This window comes from Zingiber officinale, chromosome 1A, assembly GCF_018446385.1.
Source record: "Zingiber officinale cultivar Zhangliang chromosome 1A, Zo_v1.1, whole genome shotgun sequence".
Lineage (NCBI taxonomy): Eukaryota > Viridiplantae > Streptophyta > Magnoliopsida > Zingiberales > Zingiberaceae > Zingiber > Zingiber officinale.
This window is the reverse complement of record NC_055987.1, coordinates 100,373,725-100,388,106: the sequence shown is the minus strand read 5'-3', so window position 1 is coordinate 100,388,106 and position 14,382 is coordinate 100,373,725. Positions and strand designations below refer to the sequence as shown.

General features: G+C 40.4%; 2 protein-coding genes across 2 annotated transcripts; one reads left to right on the top strand and one right to left on the bottom strand.

The window, feature by feature from the left end:
- Positions 1 to 2,066: 2,066 nt before the first annotated feature.
- Positions 2,067 to 4,009, top strand: LOC122027533 (protein VAPYRIN-like). The gene has a single exon (XM_042586524.1). It carries the CDS (start codon positions 2,297 to 2,299, stop codon positions 3,929 to 3,931), a length of 1,635 nt encoding a protein of 544 aa, XP_042442458.1. The 5' UTR covers positions 2,067 to 2,296; the 3' UTR covers positions 3,932 to 4,009.
- A 28-nt stretch (positions 4,010 to 4,037) lies between these two features.
- On the bottom strand, positions 4,038 to 7,994 carry LOC122027542 (fra a 1-associated protein-like). The gene is made up of 2 exons (XM_042586532.1): positions 7,724 to 7,994; positions 4,038 to 4,625 (listed from the first exon to the last, which is right to left on the bottom strand). The coding sequence occupies exons 1-2, from the start codon at positions 7,945 to 7,947 to the stop codon at positions 4,265 to 4,267; spliced, it is 585 nt and encodes a 194-aa protein (XP_042442466.1). The 5' UTR covers positions 7,948 to 7,994; the 3' UTR covers positions 4,038 to 4,264.
- Positions 7,995 to 14,382: the final 6,388 nt, after the last annotated feature.

Genomic DNA, 14,382 nt, shown 5'->3' with positions numbered 1-14,382 from the left:
ACAGTGAGAATCAGTGTATCACTGGATCGGTCAGCAGACCGATCCAAATACCCATAGTATCACTGGATCGGTCAGCAGACCGACCCAATTTCCCAGCCTTAAACCCTAAAGCTTTCCTGATCTAGAGAACGAGCTACCGAGCTCTCTCTGACCTAGTCCGGAGAACGAGCTACCGATCCCTCTCCGACTTCCACGTCCGATCCAGAGAACGAGCTACCGAGCCCTCTCTGACCTAGTCCGGAGAACGAGCTACCGAGCCCTCTCTGACTCCATCCAGTCCAGAGAACGAGCTACCGAGCCCTCTCTGACCTAGTCCGGAGAACGAGCTACCGAGCCCTCTCCGACTCCATCCAGTCCAGAGAACGAGCTACCGAGCCCTCTTTGACCTAGTCCGGAGAACGAGCTACCGAGCCCTCTCCGACTCCATCCCATGCCAAGCTTCCATACTTAGACTTTTCCCGTGCCAAGCTCCCTGCTTGGACTTTTCCGTGCCAAGTCTCCATATTTGGACTTTTCCCGTGCCAAGCTCCCTGCTTGGACTTTTCCTGTGCCAAGCTCCCTGCTTGGACTTTTCCGTGTCAAGTCTCCATACTTGGACTTTTCCCGTGCCAAGCTCCCTGCTTGGACTTTTCTCGAATCAGGTCAACTCAAGTCGGGTCAACCAGGTCAACCTTGACCAAAGGTTGCACCCACAATCCCCCAAGTTCCTATTCTTGTCAAACATCAAAATATAACTTGAGTCAGGTTAACTCGAGTCGGGTCACCCAGGTTAACCTTGACCTAAGGTTGCACCAACAAAAAGGACGTGATAGTCAGCAGTTAGGAGGGGAAAGAAGGAGTTAGATCGCCTAACGTCATCAGCCGCATAATTCTCGGTTAGGTACAGACATATCAGGGTCCCAGATCTGAGACATAAGATGCAACCTGGAGTAATGCCTGACCTGCCTCGACTAGTTGAGTTTACTTAGCTCGAGCCGCATAGCCAAGCCTGGTACTTTCAGTAAGACAACTTCCAGTCGACCCTTCAGCAATCCAAGCGTGAAAGATGGGACCCTCGCCACAGCTCGTCTCCCTCATCAAGACTCGAGTTAGGTGGCACACCCGAACGGGCATCTCAAGCTGTCCGTAGCTAAACTCGGGCAGTGCAGAAAGTGCTAAGCGACAAACAATGTTAGGGAATCGTAACCACCTGTCAGAGAATAACTGTCATCAGCCAGGGAATATTCCAATAGTCGGTCATTCCTTGAGAATGGAACATTCTTTCAACTAATGAGAGGACACCACGTGTCCTCCATCACCTGATAGGTCCTGACACCAGACATTCTTTGACATCGGTCAGGCTCCAAAGGTATACATTGTCATATAAAAAGGGAGGTCCTCTCCCTTGAGCAGGTACGCGCCCATTCACATTCGTCTTCTACAATTCTTTTTTTCCCTTCATACACTGTTCTTTTGGGGAAAAAAATACCTGACTTGAGTGTCGGAGGGTCTACGCCGAAAACTTATTTCCTGATTTCTGATATCTAACGTTCCGTGTGCTTTGTCTGAGTGTGCACAGAGTCTAATTACCACCGGTCTCGTCACCACTATCCTTGAGCTTCACGTGAGGATCCGGCTTTCCGATGTACATACACTAGGTATATTGAAGCCACCTCTTCATCAATACCAACAATATCTCAATCGATCTTCATCCGATTCAGATTTTGATCAGGATAAGTAGGGAGTAAAAAAACTTATATACAATGCTTGGTTACCATGAATTGGCTATCTTCCAACAAGCTCGATATTCATTCATAAGCAAACCAAACAGAATGTGCTCGTCTTTGATCCGAGTAAGCATTGATACTGTCAAAACCATCACCCATCACACAAGAAATCACATAGAAAGATCATGTCAGAATCGACAAAGATATTTGTATAGTCGTTATTCTACCTCCACCTATGATTTTCCATATCTTTGTTAACAGAGAAAAGGACATCCTAAAGAATACCTAGTGGATTTTTTTTTTTTTAATTTTTATCAAATGCAATGACCTGCTCAAAAAAGAATTTTGCAGTCCGGACGCATGATAGAACAAGTCCCTCTTGTTCTTCTCACCCACCAGGTGGCGTGCTCTTCTTGTCGCCGGCTAAGTCACCTTCTCGCTGAGAACTCTTTTTAAGCTCGGCCTCTTCTCCACTTGGATTTCCCCAATCCCCTCTTCCTTCCCCCAATTCCTCGATGGACTGTTTGAAGAGCTCGCCAAGATCTGATTTTGATGCGAAAAAGACTGCACTTTAGATCGAGAGACCATTGATGGATAGGCTAATAAGCTTAGAGCCGTCGAGCCAGGTGCCCGTCCGGGTGGAACTGGGACAGAAGTGCTCCGGCCAGCTCGTCCTCCGCAACGTCATGTTCACCATGCCGGTGGCGTTCCGTATCGAGCCGGTGAACAAGGCTCGGTACGCGGTCCGTCCGAGTTCCGGCATCATCGCGCCTTTGGCGACGATGACGGTTGAGTTCACCTACCTGCTCCCGCTCAACTCGCCGCTGCCCGACTCGGTTCCTCGCTGCGACGACCCGTTCCTCCTCCACAGCGTCGTCGTCCCCAGCGCCTCCTCCAAGGAACGAACCTCCACCGTCGACTCGGTCCCCAGCGAGTGGTTCAGCAATAAGAAGAAGCAGGTGTTCACGGACAGTGGCATCAGGGTCTTCTTTGTGGGATCGGCCGTGTTGACTCGGTTGGTGGCGGACGGGTCGATGGATTCGGTGAGGGAAGTGTTAGAGAAGAGTGACCCCGAGTGGCGAGCGGTCGACTCGGTCGATTCGACCGGGCAGACCTTGCTCCATTTAGCAATTGCCCGGTCCAGACCGGATTTGGTTCAGCTCCTCCTCGAGTTCGACCCTAACGTGGAGGCTACCGATCGGGCCGGTCAATCGCCGCTAGAGGCGGCGGCGGCTGCCGGGGAAACCCTTATTGCTGAGCTTCTTCTATCGAGGCGGGCGTCGACGGAGAGATCTCATGGGTCAGAGCTCGGCCCGCTGCACCTGGCTGCCGCCGCCGGCCACGCGGAGGTGCTTCGGCTCCTTATACTTAAAGGAGTGAGCGTGGATGCGCCCACGGCGGACGGACGGACAGCGTTGCGAGTGGCCGTAGAGGGGAGGCAGAGGGAGTGCGTGAAGCTTCTGCTTGCCTCCGGTGCGAGGGCGGACGCCCGAGGCGGCGCCGACAGGGGAACGCCGCTCCACGCTGCGGCGGTCGCAGGGGACGAGGCCATGGTGAAACTGCTACTGTCCCGCAGTGCGGCCGGGGCGAAGGAAGTGCGAAATGCGGCCGGGCGGACGGCGTACGATCTCGCGGCAGAGGGCGGCCACGCGAGTATGCTGGACGCGCTAAAGCTTGGAGACGATCTGGCGGCCGCCGCTAGGAAGGGCGACCCGTGGGCTGCGGCGCGGATGGTCGAACAAGGGGCGGCGGTGGACGGGCAGGACCAGCACGGGTGGACGGCGCTGATGAGGGCGGCGTTCAAGGGGAAGTTGGAGACGATGCGAGTGCTGATAGAGAAGGGGGCGGAGGTTGAGGCGAGGGACGAGGAGGGGTACACGGCGCTCCATTGCGCGGCGGAGGCAGGGCACGCGGAGGCGGTGGAGGCGCTCCTTAAGCGAGGGGCCGAGACCGAGGCGCGGACGGCGAAGGGAGCGACCGCGGCGGAGATCGCCGCCGTCTACGGGAACGACGAGGTCTTAAGGGTGCTGGGTGAGGGAGGGGCGACGCCGCGGCAGGATCTGCTGGCGGTGGGGAAGGGAGGAGGGGGCAAAGACAAAGCGGAGAAGAAGGGGAAGGTACGAGAAAGTAGAAGGCGGGGGAGGAGGATCGGCGGCGGCGCACTGGCGGCGAGGAGCGGCGGTCGCGTTGACGTGGCCGAAGCGGAGGTGACGTGGTCGCACTAGATCTCAAGCGTTTTAGTCCAATTTTTTTGCGATATTGTGATTCAAGTCCATTTTTTTTATTGTTGCTCCTCATACACCCACTCTAGTTCTAAAACAGTAAATAGAGTGTAATTGAATGGAACATTGTTGCAAATAAAAAACTAAAGCATTCTATAACATTCAGTATTCCTGTAAAAAAAAAATTCATCGAAAATGTACTACACATACACGGGTTTTATGCAAAACAAACACATTCTATGTGGCACAAACTCTCTACATGCAACACAAGAACTAAAGCATGACACAAGTGTGGCAGATTTGTTCATACACTTCAGTATGCAGCAGTTGTATTGTTTAGACATCTGTCATCTGCCCGGAATAGCCAGAGAAATCTGACTTGCTCGGTTGTGTAGGATGGTCATTCTTCAGTTGCTCGTCAGCAGGCCTGGAGTGACCAAATGGTGCTGGTTCACTTCGACGCTGCAAAGGATCCCCCATTGATCTGAAGAACTCATTCGTCATCTCTTCTGCTGCCTCCAAGAAATGCCTGAAGCCTCCGAACAATGTCCTTTCGATACTATTGATATCATTTTGAAGCCCGGGAAAAGTGAAGGGCACTGCAGAAGGTGGGTCAAAAGGAATGTGCCCCTTGTTCATTTCTTCAGTGACATCGACTTCAGTGTACTCAGTATTTGATTCAACTACCTGTGGAGGCCTGATGACAAACGAAATAACAATGAACCTGTACTTAGTAATTAACATCTAATCTCATGTATACTAACTCAAAATGGATGAATTAGATGGTTGCACACCATGAACACCTTTACAATGATGTGAAAACAGAGAAACATCTACATGTAAAATGTTCATTCCCAGAATGATGACCTGATTTTTTTTTTTTTCAACGCATCTACCTGAAGGAAAAATGGTATGGCTTACAAAACCTTTCAAAGGCTTGGACAGGTAAAGACAAGCACTTGAAGATTTGTCCGGTTCTATTGTTCAACCATATTAGACATGAAAATTTTAATCTATCTAATTGACCAAAATGTTCTGGTTTAGAAGTTTCAATCATTGTCAAATATTTTAGATTTCAATATATACATACTTTAGATGTATAACACATTAAATGGAAAATAAAGACAAATGAGTAGACTCGCATATTCAATTAACTTGGAAAAATGCTGGCCAGGCTTAGACCCATCTGAAAAGCTATGTTATAACATGCATCATTAGACCTAATCAACAAAGTCTGAAAAGATAAACAAGGGTCCTTTTCTGCATTGGTACATTTGGATAGTCCACACGACGGCTAAAAGTAGTTTAGGGATTTGATTCAAACATCATAGCTATCACATTGATAAACTGTAACGATGGAAATGCACATTAATCGCTAGCTATAACCTCATCAGATCTATCACTGGAATACAATACTGCCTATTCTAGAGCAGGTAGTAATGCACGGTGTGAGATGGACATGCATCAGTATTTTTGTTTCTCCATGAATCTGGTACCTCGGAGATGCATCAGTAATGCATGGTCTCTTTATTCGAGCGACCCTACTAAAAAAAAAAAATCCAGACTCTCAGGCAGCCTCATCATTGTCTGAAACAATGCCAACAGGTAATATTCACCCTCATTCACCAATTGGAGTAAACATAGATTTGAAGATCAATAGGTTTGATGGAAATTGGTAAAAAAAAATCAGAAATATTTGGTTGGAACCAGGGCTGAGATCTCTATCAATCAGAAAGATTTCACCCAATTCAAAACAAGAATCTTATCCCAATTTAAGAACAGCAATCAGACAATTGGACCACAAAGGGAAAGAATACAAAAAAAAAGAGTAAAAAAAGACAAATAGAGAAGACTTAGAAATTTAGCATGGAAGAGCTTTCTTCTACTGTAAAGTGCTGAAAACTCAGTAACTGTAGGAAATTTGGATTTATTTAAATTTTCATAATACTTATATGTGACAAGTGAACTACTTTTGTGGACTTTTTATTTCCATTAATATCATAACGATTGTTTTAACTTACACTTTTATGAATACACTCACCAAAAAAAAATTCTTAATAGTAACTAGTATCCATCCATATTGCTACATAGCACATTTGCACCATGCAACAAGTTGACCCCACGTTGTATGAATACACTTTTTATTCAACCAGCTATATGTTCAACAAATACGATTCAAGATTTTCCACCACAATTAAGTAATAATTGGATTAAAATAAATTTTGAAAATAGTTGGTTCTTAAACTAAAAAGAGATGAATTCAAATAACCATACAAGTGCTACACAAATAGATATAGAAATAAAATAATTTAAAATTATTAGCATTAACAAAAAGCAAAAACTGAATAAATGATGGGTGAAAGCATTTTTCTTATCACAAAAAATTCATCACTTAATGAGACCTGAAAAGTACCCAAAAGTAAACCAATAAGAAGGGAATGTTAAACAAGAAGAATACGATATACTTCAGAAATGATGGCTGAAATACTGTAGTGAAGCAATAATACAAAGAAATGAATAAGGTCAATATGTAAAAATCAAACTCTTAACCTGATGATGCCCAAATTCAGAGAAATAAAATAACTTTTGCCAATAACTTCTCACAAAGAAGGAAAACAGTTACGGAAGGAATGAGCTAAGGAAAAGAAATTGGATCCCAGCTAGAGCATATTCAAATAACATGGGGGTCAACTTGTTCCCGAACATACTGTCATTTGCACCATGCAACAAGTTGGCCCATGCTGTTTGAGTCTTAACTTATAATTCCTTCAACGAAAAAAGGGAAAGAAAAAAAAATCCTAAAATTGATTATTTTAAACCATAACAAAAGGTGTGTGATTATATAGATTTATTAAAGAAAAAAAAGTCCCAAATAGGGCAAAAACATATGAATAGCAATGCTTAGCTCTATTCAGATAGCATTGTAAATGATGCTCATGACCAAGCTCGGTACTCGGCACGATAAATGCTTATTTAAGTTCGTTTGATATTAAAAGTAAATTATATGAACAAACTTGAACACAATTGAGCTTAGCTCATTAATGTTCATAACAAAGCTCACAAATAATTCTTGATTTAATTTGTTTATTAACTTGCAAGAATTTTGATTTAATCTTACTAGTTAAGTTTTTTATTTAAATGTATAAAAAATATAATGCATCTTATAAATTTTATAGTTTTATATCATTTATAATACAGCAGATATGAGGAAATAATACGTTTTCCTGATATATGAACTAAAATGATAAACATAATAATATTTCTTCATGAGCTAGATAGAAGCTCCACCTCTGCAAGATTCAAGCTCAAGCTAGGTAAGATAAATGAACATACTTGAGCATAATCGAACTCGGCTTGGTTCATTAACAAACTCTAGATTGGAACGATGCTGAAGAAATAAATTTTCTCAGCAGCTTCTTTTTCAATCCATCGTTTAGGGCACAACGGATAACAGTGCCTGAAAAACTTTTTTTCCCATGAGCTTTTCCTCGCAGGAAACCGAAGAACAATCAGACGGCAACAAATGCTATAGCAGACAGGGATACATACGCCTAAATCTGTTTATCAGAACGGATCCCAAACAACTATACCATGAACTCCTCCTGATCGACTTTAAACGATCAGATCGTACGAAAGGTAACAGTACTTGAATCCATAAAGATAATTTCTCGATCTCCCGCAACAAACATACATAGATAGGCGTGAAACAAACATAGGAACCCTAACGCAGTGGCACGGTCATGAAACAGAAGTACGTGAAACCAGTTGCAGAATATTTCAAAGACAATGAGATACCTGCCAACGCAATCCCTCAGAAGCTGCTCTGTCTTCTCACACTTGCGCACGAACCTGCCAGGCTCCACCTCCTCCGTCCGGCAGTTCGATCGGACCACCCTACGCGTCGAGAAACGGTCGCCGCCCTCCGCGGATCGAGGGAAATTAGGGTTCGAGATAGGGCGGTTTGCGAGATCGCCGAAGCCACGCCCCGAAGGCTCGTCGTCCTCCCGTTTCCACCCCATCTCTCTCTACCTCTCTCTCCCTCTCCGTCTGGCTGCTTTGCCTTTTAAAAGGGGGCGTGAACTGATTATGACTTTGGGGCTCGATGGCTCAGGTCCGTTAGATATTTAAAAGAACGGAACATTGGAAGAATTGCAAGATGAGGAGGACACTAGTGCCACTCATACGGATCTTTTGAATAATCAGCCCATTGATCCAACCTTCGCCAGGTCTAGCGGAGCTCAATCTTGTCCATTTTTTTTTAAAAAAATAGATATTTGAGTTTTGTAAATTTTAAGGAATATAAGACCAAATTTTCTGTCCATTTGAAATAGTATATTTTTGATATTATCTTATATGTAGATAAATTAAAAAATAAAATAAACAATACATTATTATTTTAATATGTCAAGCGGAGTATTCATATGAAAGAATATTCATAAATATGATTGACACGATTATGTGTCAAATAGTATCGATTTTTCTTTTTAATTTGTTAAAATGATATATTTTAATAATTTTATGGAGTAAGATATAAGGTTTCAAATCATTGGATAATGTTTTCACTACAATAAACTTGGTCGAGACAGAGGTTGAGATCTCTAGAAAACCTACATATGCAAATCAATTAAGACAGAGTCAAACCAAAGTCTTCCGAACAATGGTAGAAAACAAGTATGATGAATGATCAACTCAGGGATTTTCTTAAACAATGATGAGTTTGAGAAGATATGTAAACTATTAAATCAACAAAATATAAGTAATTTTAATAACGCATTAAATAATTTTGCTCATCAAGTACTACTCTTAGTATACAAAAATAAATTCCTTGGATATTTGATTCTGGTGCATCCAATCATATGACAGGTAATTCATCTATATTTTACACCTATACACCATGTGATAAGATATCTTGGGTAAAAATAGTAGATGGAATTGTCTTCTCTATTGTTGGAAAAGGGTCTGTCCATTCATTAGATTCTCTTATTTTGTATTCTGTATTTTATGTTCCTAGGTTAGCGTACAACTTAGTGTCGATTAACAAACTAACTTATGATCTTGATTGCACTACTAAGTTTTCTGCCAAATCTTGCCAAATACAGGAGCAGGGATCGGAGAGGATGATTGACATTGCTAAGGAGGATGGTGGACTGTACTACTTTGAGAATTATGATCGTATGGAAAGATAAGCTACTATGACTGAGAATAATTCTTCTTATATTTTCCAACAAGGATGTAATAATGAGGCATCATAGGTTAGGGAACCCTAATTTTTATTATCTTAAACGCTTATTTCTGTATGTATTTATCAATAAGAATCCTAGTTTGTTTACTTGTGACTCTTGTCAATTAGCTAAACACACACGAGCATCATTTCCATCCAAACCATACAAAGATTCTCTTCCATTTTCTCTAATTCATAGTGACATTTGGGGACATTCTCGAATACAAAATATCACAGGTATTTGGCAAGGGAATTTGAATTAAAAGATTTAGGTGCTCTCAAATACTTCTTAGGTATGGAAGTTGTTTGAAGTAATGTAGGAATTGTTGTTTCTCAAAGAAAATATATATTTGATCTTGTAAGAGAGATAGGTATATTGGGGTGCAAGCCAGCTGAGACACCTATGGAGCCTAATGTTAAACTTGGGCTTGAAGGCAGAAAGGAGGTTAATCGAGAACAATATCAAAGACTTGTTGGCAAGCTTATTTATCTATCACATACACGTCTTGATATAGCCTTTGAAATAAGTAGTATTAGTCAATTTATGCATTTTCGTAAGGAAAGACATCTTGAAGCAATCTATAGAATTTTAAGATATCTCAAAGGCACTCTTGGAAAAGGTTTATTTTTCAAGAAAAGAGATCATAGAATGATAGAAGTTATACTGATGCTAATTGGGCAGGTTCCTCAATACACTACAAGAATTTCTGGATTTAACCACACCTAATAGACAGCAGTTTTTCAAGAAATTGTTGTCTTTTTTCCATTTAACAACAGTTTTATTGAAAACTGTTATTGTTCACCATAATGTTTTTTAAATAACAACAGTTTTTCAAAACACTGTTGTCTAATGTGTGTCAAAGACAACGGTTTTAAAAAACTATTGTCTTTTAGTGTTGCTTATGTGATAATATACAACAGTTTTATTAAACTGTTGTCTATTGAATGTTGTTGAATCCTAAAAACACAACAGTTTTTTTAACTTCATTAAAAAAAACCTAAAAACCCACTTCTCAGTGACTCTTCAACGAACAAAAACCTATCTCCGACTCCTCCTTCGCGACTCTTCCTTCGCGACTCCTCCGCGAAAGACGCTCCTCCATTACTAGAAAAATGATTTATTATAACACTTTCTTCATGACACCTATTAAAATGTGTCAATATAAATAAATTATAATGACACTTATAAAAACTAATTAAATTTTTAGAAAAATATCATATTAGATGGTGTATGATGACATATTTTGTAAGTGTCATGATAATTATAATCATATTAGACCTATTCCAAATCTCTTTCCACCCACGCGATCCTCCTGATCCTTTCGTTTCCTCCTTGCAGCGCCGCTCGTTTTCTTCCCTCTCCCACCCCCTTCTTTCCTTCAGCGCAGACAGGTTTCTTCCCTCTCCGCAGCAACCAAGATGAGCTCAAAGGTAACCTATTTCTTATTTCTTCCCTCTTCACAGCACCGCGCGCTGCCTCACCAGGCGACGAGTGATAAGTAGCATTTTTATGTGATATTTTAGCTCTTATACTTAGCATTTTTATCCTCTCATTCACTTAAATCTTGCTTAATATCATAATTCATGAGTTAGGATATATTTGTGAGCTACTGAGCTTATTATAATTATTCCCTAATTTTGACATTATTTCATGATTTTTGTAAGGAATTAAAGAGGAGTCATGGACACGAGTCGAGTCAAACCGATTGATTAAAAGCTATAGATCCAAACCCGGTTCAATTTGAGAATATTTGACTCAAGTCAAATGGAGAGTTGGACTTATCTAGCTCAATCAAGAAGGGGATCATCTTCTAATGGTTTTAACTCAAATCCATACCTAAACCCAACCCACTTCTTAAAGTCCAATTTCAAAAGCTCAATTTCATACTCTTAATGAATCGGATCGGATCCCTCTCCTTAACCCAAAATCCGAACCCGTTAAGAAACCCTTCTCCTTATTCTCTCCACGCACGGCACAGTAGAACTCTCCTCTTTGCTCGCGTCTCCTTCTCGCGTCTGCTAGGGCACAGCACCCCTTTCTCTTCTTCTTCCTTTTCTCCGGCCGGCGGCTTCTTCTCTTCCCTTGCCGCCGGCCGGTCAGCTCTTCCCAACCTCCTCTTCTGCGATCTGCTCCAAGCGACGACGGCAGCAAACGCCGGCGGCTCCTTTGAAGCGACGACCTCAACTAGGGTTTCTATTCGGCGAGGCATTCTTCTCCGGCAAGCATCCCTCTTCATCCCTTCCTCAGTGTAGCTTCTCCTGCGGACGGCGTTCCGAAAGCAGCGGGTTCCAACAGAGGAAGCCGGCTGTCCCTTCTTCTCCGGCGAATTTCTTCTGCTTCCATCACTGAGCAGTGTTGTGGCTTCCTGCGGACGGTGTTCCGAAGGCAGGAACTCCAGCAACTTCAGTCTACAATTCCGGCAGAAGCAAGTGGCATCTCAGTGTGTCAATTTACAGTACATCACTGTTCTTTCTTAATTTTGTGTGGCTGTTGAGAGTTGTAATCAAAGGTTCTGTCATTGTGTTGCTGTCCACTGGGGCTGGTGTTCCAAATCCGGGTCTCCGTGTGACGACGGAGGTAGTCGATTGATGGTTGATCGCAGGAGAGTGGTTTGGATAGTTTAAGTTTACTTTCCTTTTGAATGTTTCATGTTCAGTTAATTTAGTTTACTTTCTTGTTCAACTTAGGTGTTCTTTTCTTATCTATGTTTGATTGTTTAGTTTTGTATTTCATTTATGCATGATTGTTAATCTTGTCTCATAGTGTGACAATGTGGTGCAAGTTTATCAATTGTGTATAACTAGGTTTTGGTTAATCGTTGTTAAGGTGTTTAGTTTAATTGCTTTTGTTGTATGTGAAATTGATTGTCAAGTCCGGCTAGTGTTTGGAAATATTTAAACCCAAACTATATGGTAGTTCACTCATCTAAGATTATATTTGGAAAAATATAGATTAAATAATTTTGATGTTTTCAGCATTTGTTTTTGAATGTAGGTGTTGGCTTTTGAACTGCACTTGCTTGACACAAAGCATCAGGTAATTATATAATTAGTAACCATTTGGTGATTGTTAGCATACACGATATGATGGCTTTTCTTCAGTTCAATAGACATGTTTTTACCTACTGTTCTGTATTCTTATGTTCCTTTCTCTGTCTATGCCATGTTTTACATTGATCTTTCAATTGACATTTGACTCGAGATTTACCCACGCATGAAATTCTGCAGTTTGTTTATATCACTTGATTATAGAAATTTGTTGAAGAGTTGTCCCGTTTTTGTTTATTTGATCTATGAATTTGTTTGCATTTGCATTATTTTCAATTCCTGAGATGTTAAACACTTCTAGTTGCTTCCTTATACATTGAAGAATGTTTTAAAACATTCTTCAACGTAGCTCTTGATTGTTAATTTTAGTCAATTATAGTGGTAATTGTTAGATCCTTTATTTATTTTAATTAATCTCTATTTGTATATTCCATTATCTAATTAATCAATGACTTATTAATCAATGGTGCTTATTTTTGCAGATGTTTCATCTGATTCCAACACCTCAGGGAGCTTTTATGTACTCAATGACATATTCCGTCTCAACGTGCTCATTACAAAGATTCTAGGATACACTTGGAGGAATGATAGCTCGACCTTATCATCTGGTGTGATTTTAATTAATCTTTCAGTGAAATATTATAAATTTTTTAAATTTATTATGTTATTAAAATTTTAAATAAATATGAAATATATTTGCAGTTGGCTATAAACGAAGATTTCTATTAGTGCATATGGAATGATATTTTTTGGATTCATTTTTATTTAAGGCATTCTTTCCTTTAATGGTCCCTTTTAGAATTTAATGTATGACTTACTCCTTAGCATCATATGGAGTGTGTGGGAACGTTTGCATTAGATTGTACCTTTTAGAATTAATGTTGTTTGATTACTAGGAAAAATAATGTTTGCATGGTTTATAATAGAAGCTTTGTATGCAGTGACATAAAATGAAAATTCTGCTTAATAAGAAATTTAAGAGCCACCATATTGTTTCAAGAGATTACCATTTATGTTACATAGATAACGCTTTTTGCACTTCTGTTAGATGACTAGGTCAAATGGTTTTTATGGTTATGTAACATTTATGCAGTGCAATTAGAATCACGTGTACAATTTAGTTTTTAATTTGTAATATATATCTTTATTCGAATAGGTGCCTTCAAGAGTACTGGGAAGAATGCCGACAAACTAAAACAATGGAGAGACTTTAACAAATTAAGGAGCACTAGGAGCTGCAGTCCCTCCTCTTCACCGGCATCTAAGTAGAAAATCTCGTGTTATATTGTTATACCTTTGTTTTAATAGTGTTATCATTTTGTTGGTTGCTTATGAAATTTCTTCAGAATGTTATAGATATTATTTTTGAATGTTAGAAAATTGTATATTAAATTTTATTTTGAAATTTAGTATTTTGAATGATTTATAATATTGAAAAATTGTGTATTAATTTTTTTTATTTTTTATCTAAAAAAGACAACGGTTTTTCACCGTTGTCGTAGATGGTTTAAAACTGTTGTTGAAGACTCTGTTATTAAAGGTAGACGCTCAAAGACAACGGTGAAAAACTATTGTCTTTGAAGGAAAAGACAACAGTTTTTCACCGTTGTAAAAATGTTGTCTTTGCCTTCAAAGACAACGGTTAAAAACTGTTGTCTTTGGGCACCCCTTTTAACAACACGGTCTTTAACAACAGTTCAAAATGAGCTACGACAACGGTGAAAAATCGTTGTTGTTAGGCTTTTTTCTTGTAGTGATAGATAAAAAATCAAACTCAGGATATTGTACATATATTTGGGGTAACTTTGTGACATGGAGAAGTCAAAAAAACAACCTATAGTGGCTTGAAGCCGTGTAGAAGAAGAGTTTCGAGCACTTGCATATGGGATATGTGAGGGGATATGACTTCGAAGATTGTTGGAAGAATTAAAGTTTTCTAATAACTCTCTAATGATGTTTTACTGTGATAATCAAGCAGCTGCTAGTATTGCTCATAATCCAATTCATTATGATCAAACAAAGCACGCTTAAGTGGATCTTCATTTCATAAAGGAAAAAATTGATAAAGGAATTATTCATATGATATACATTCCAACTAAGGAACAAATTGTAGGCATCTTAACAAAAAGTTCAAAAATCAATATTTGAGAATATGGTGAACAAGCTACAAATGACAAATATTTAT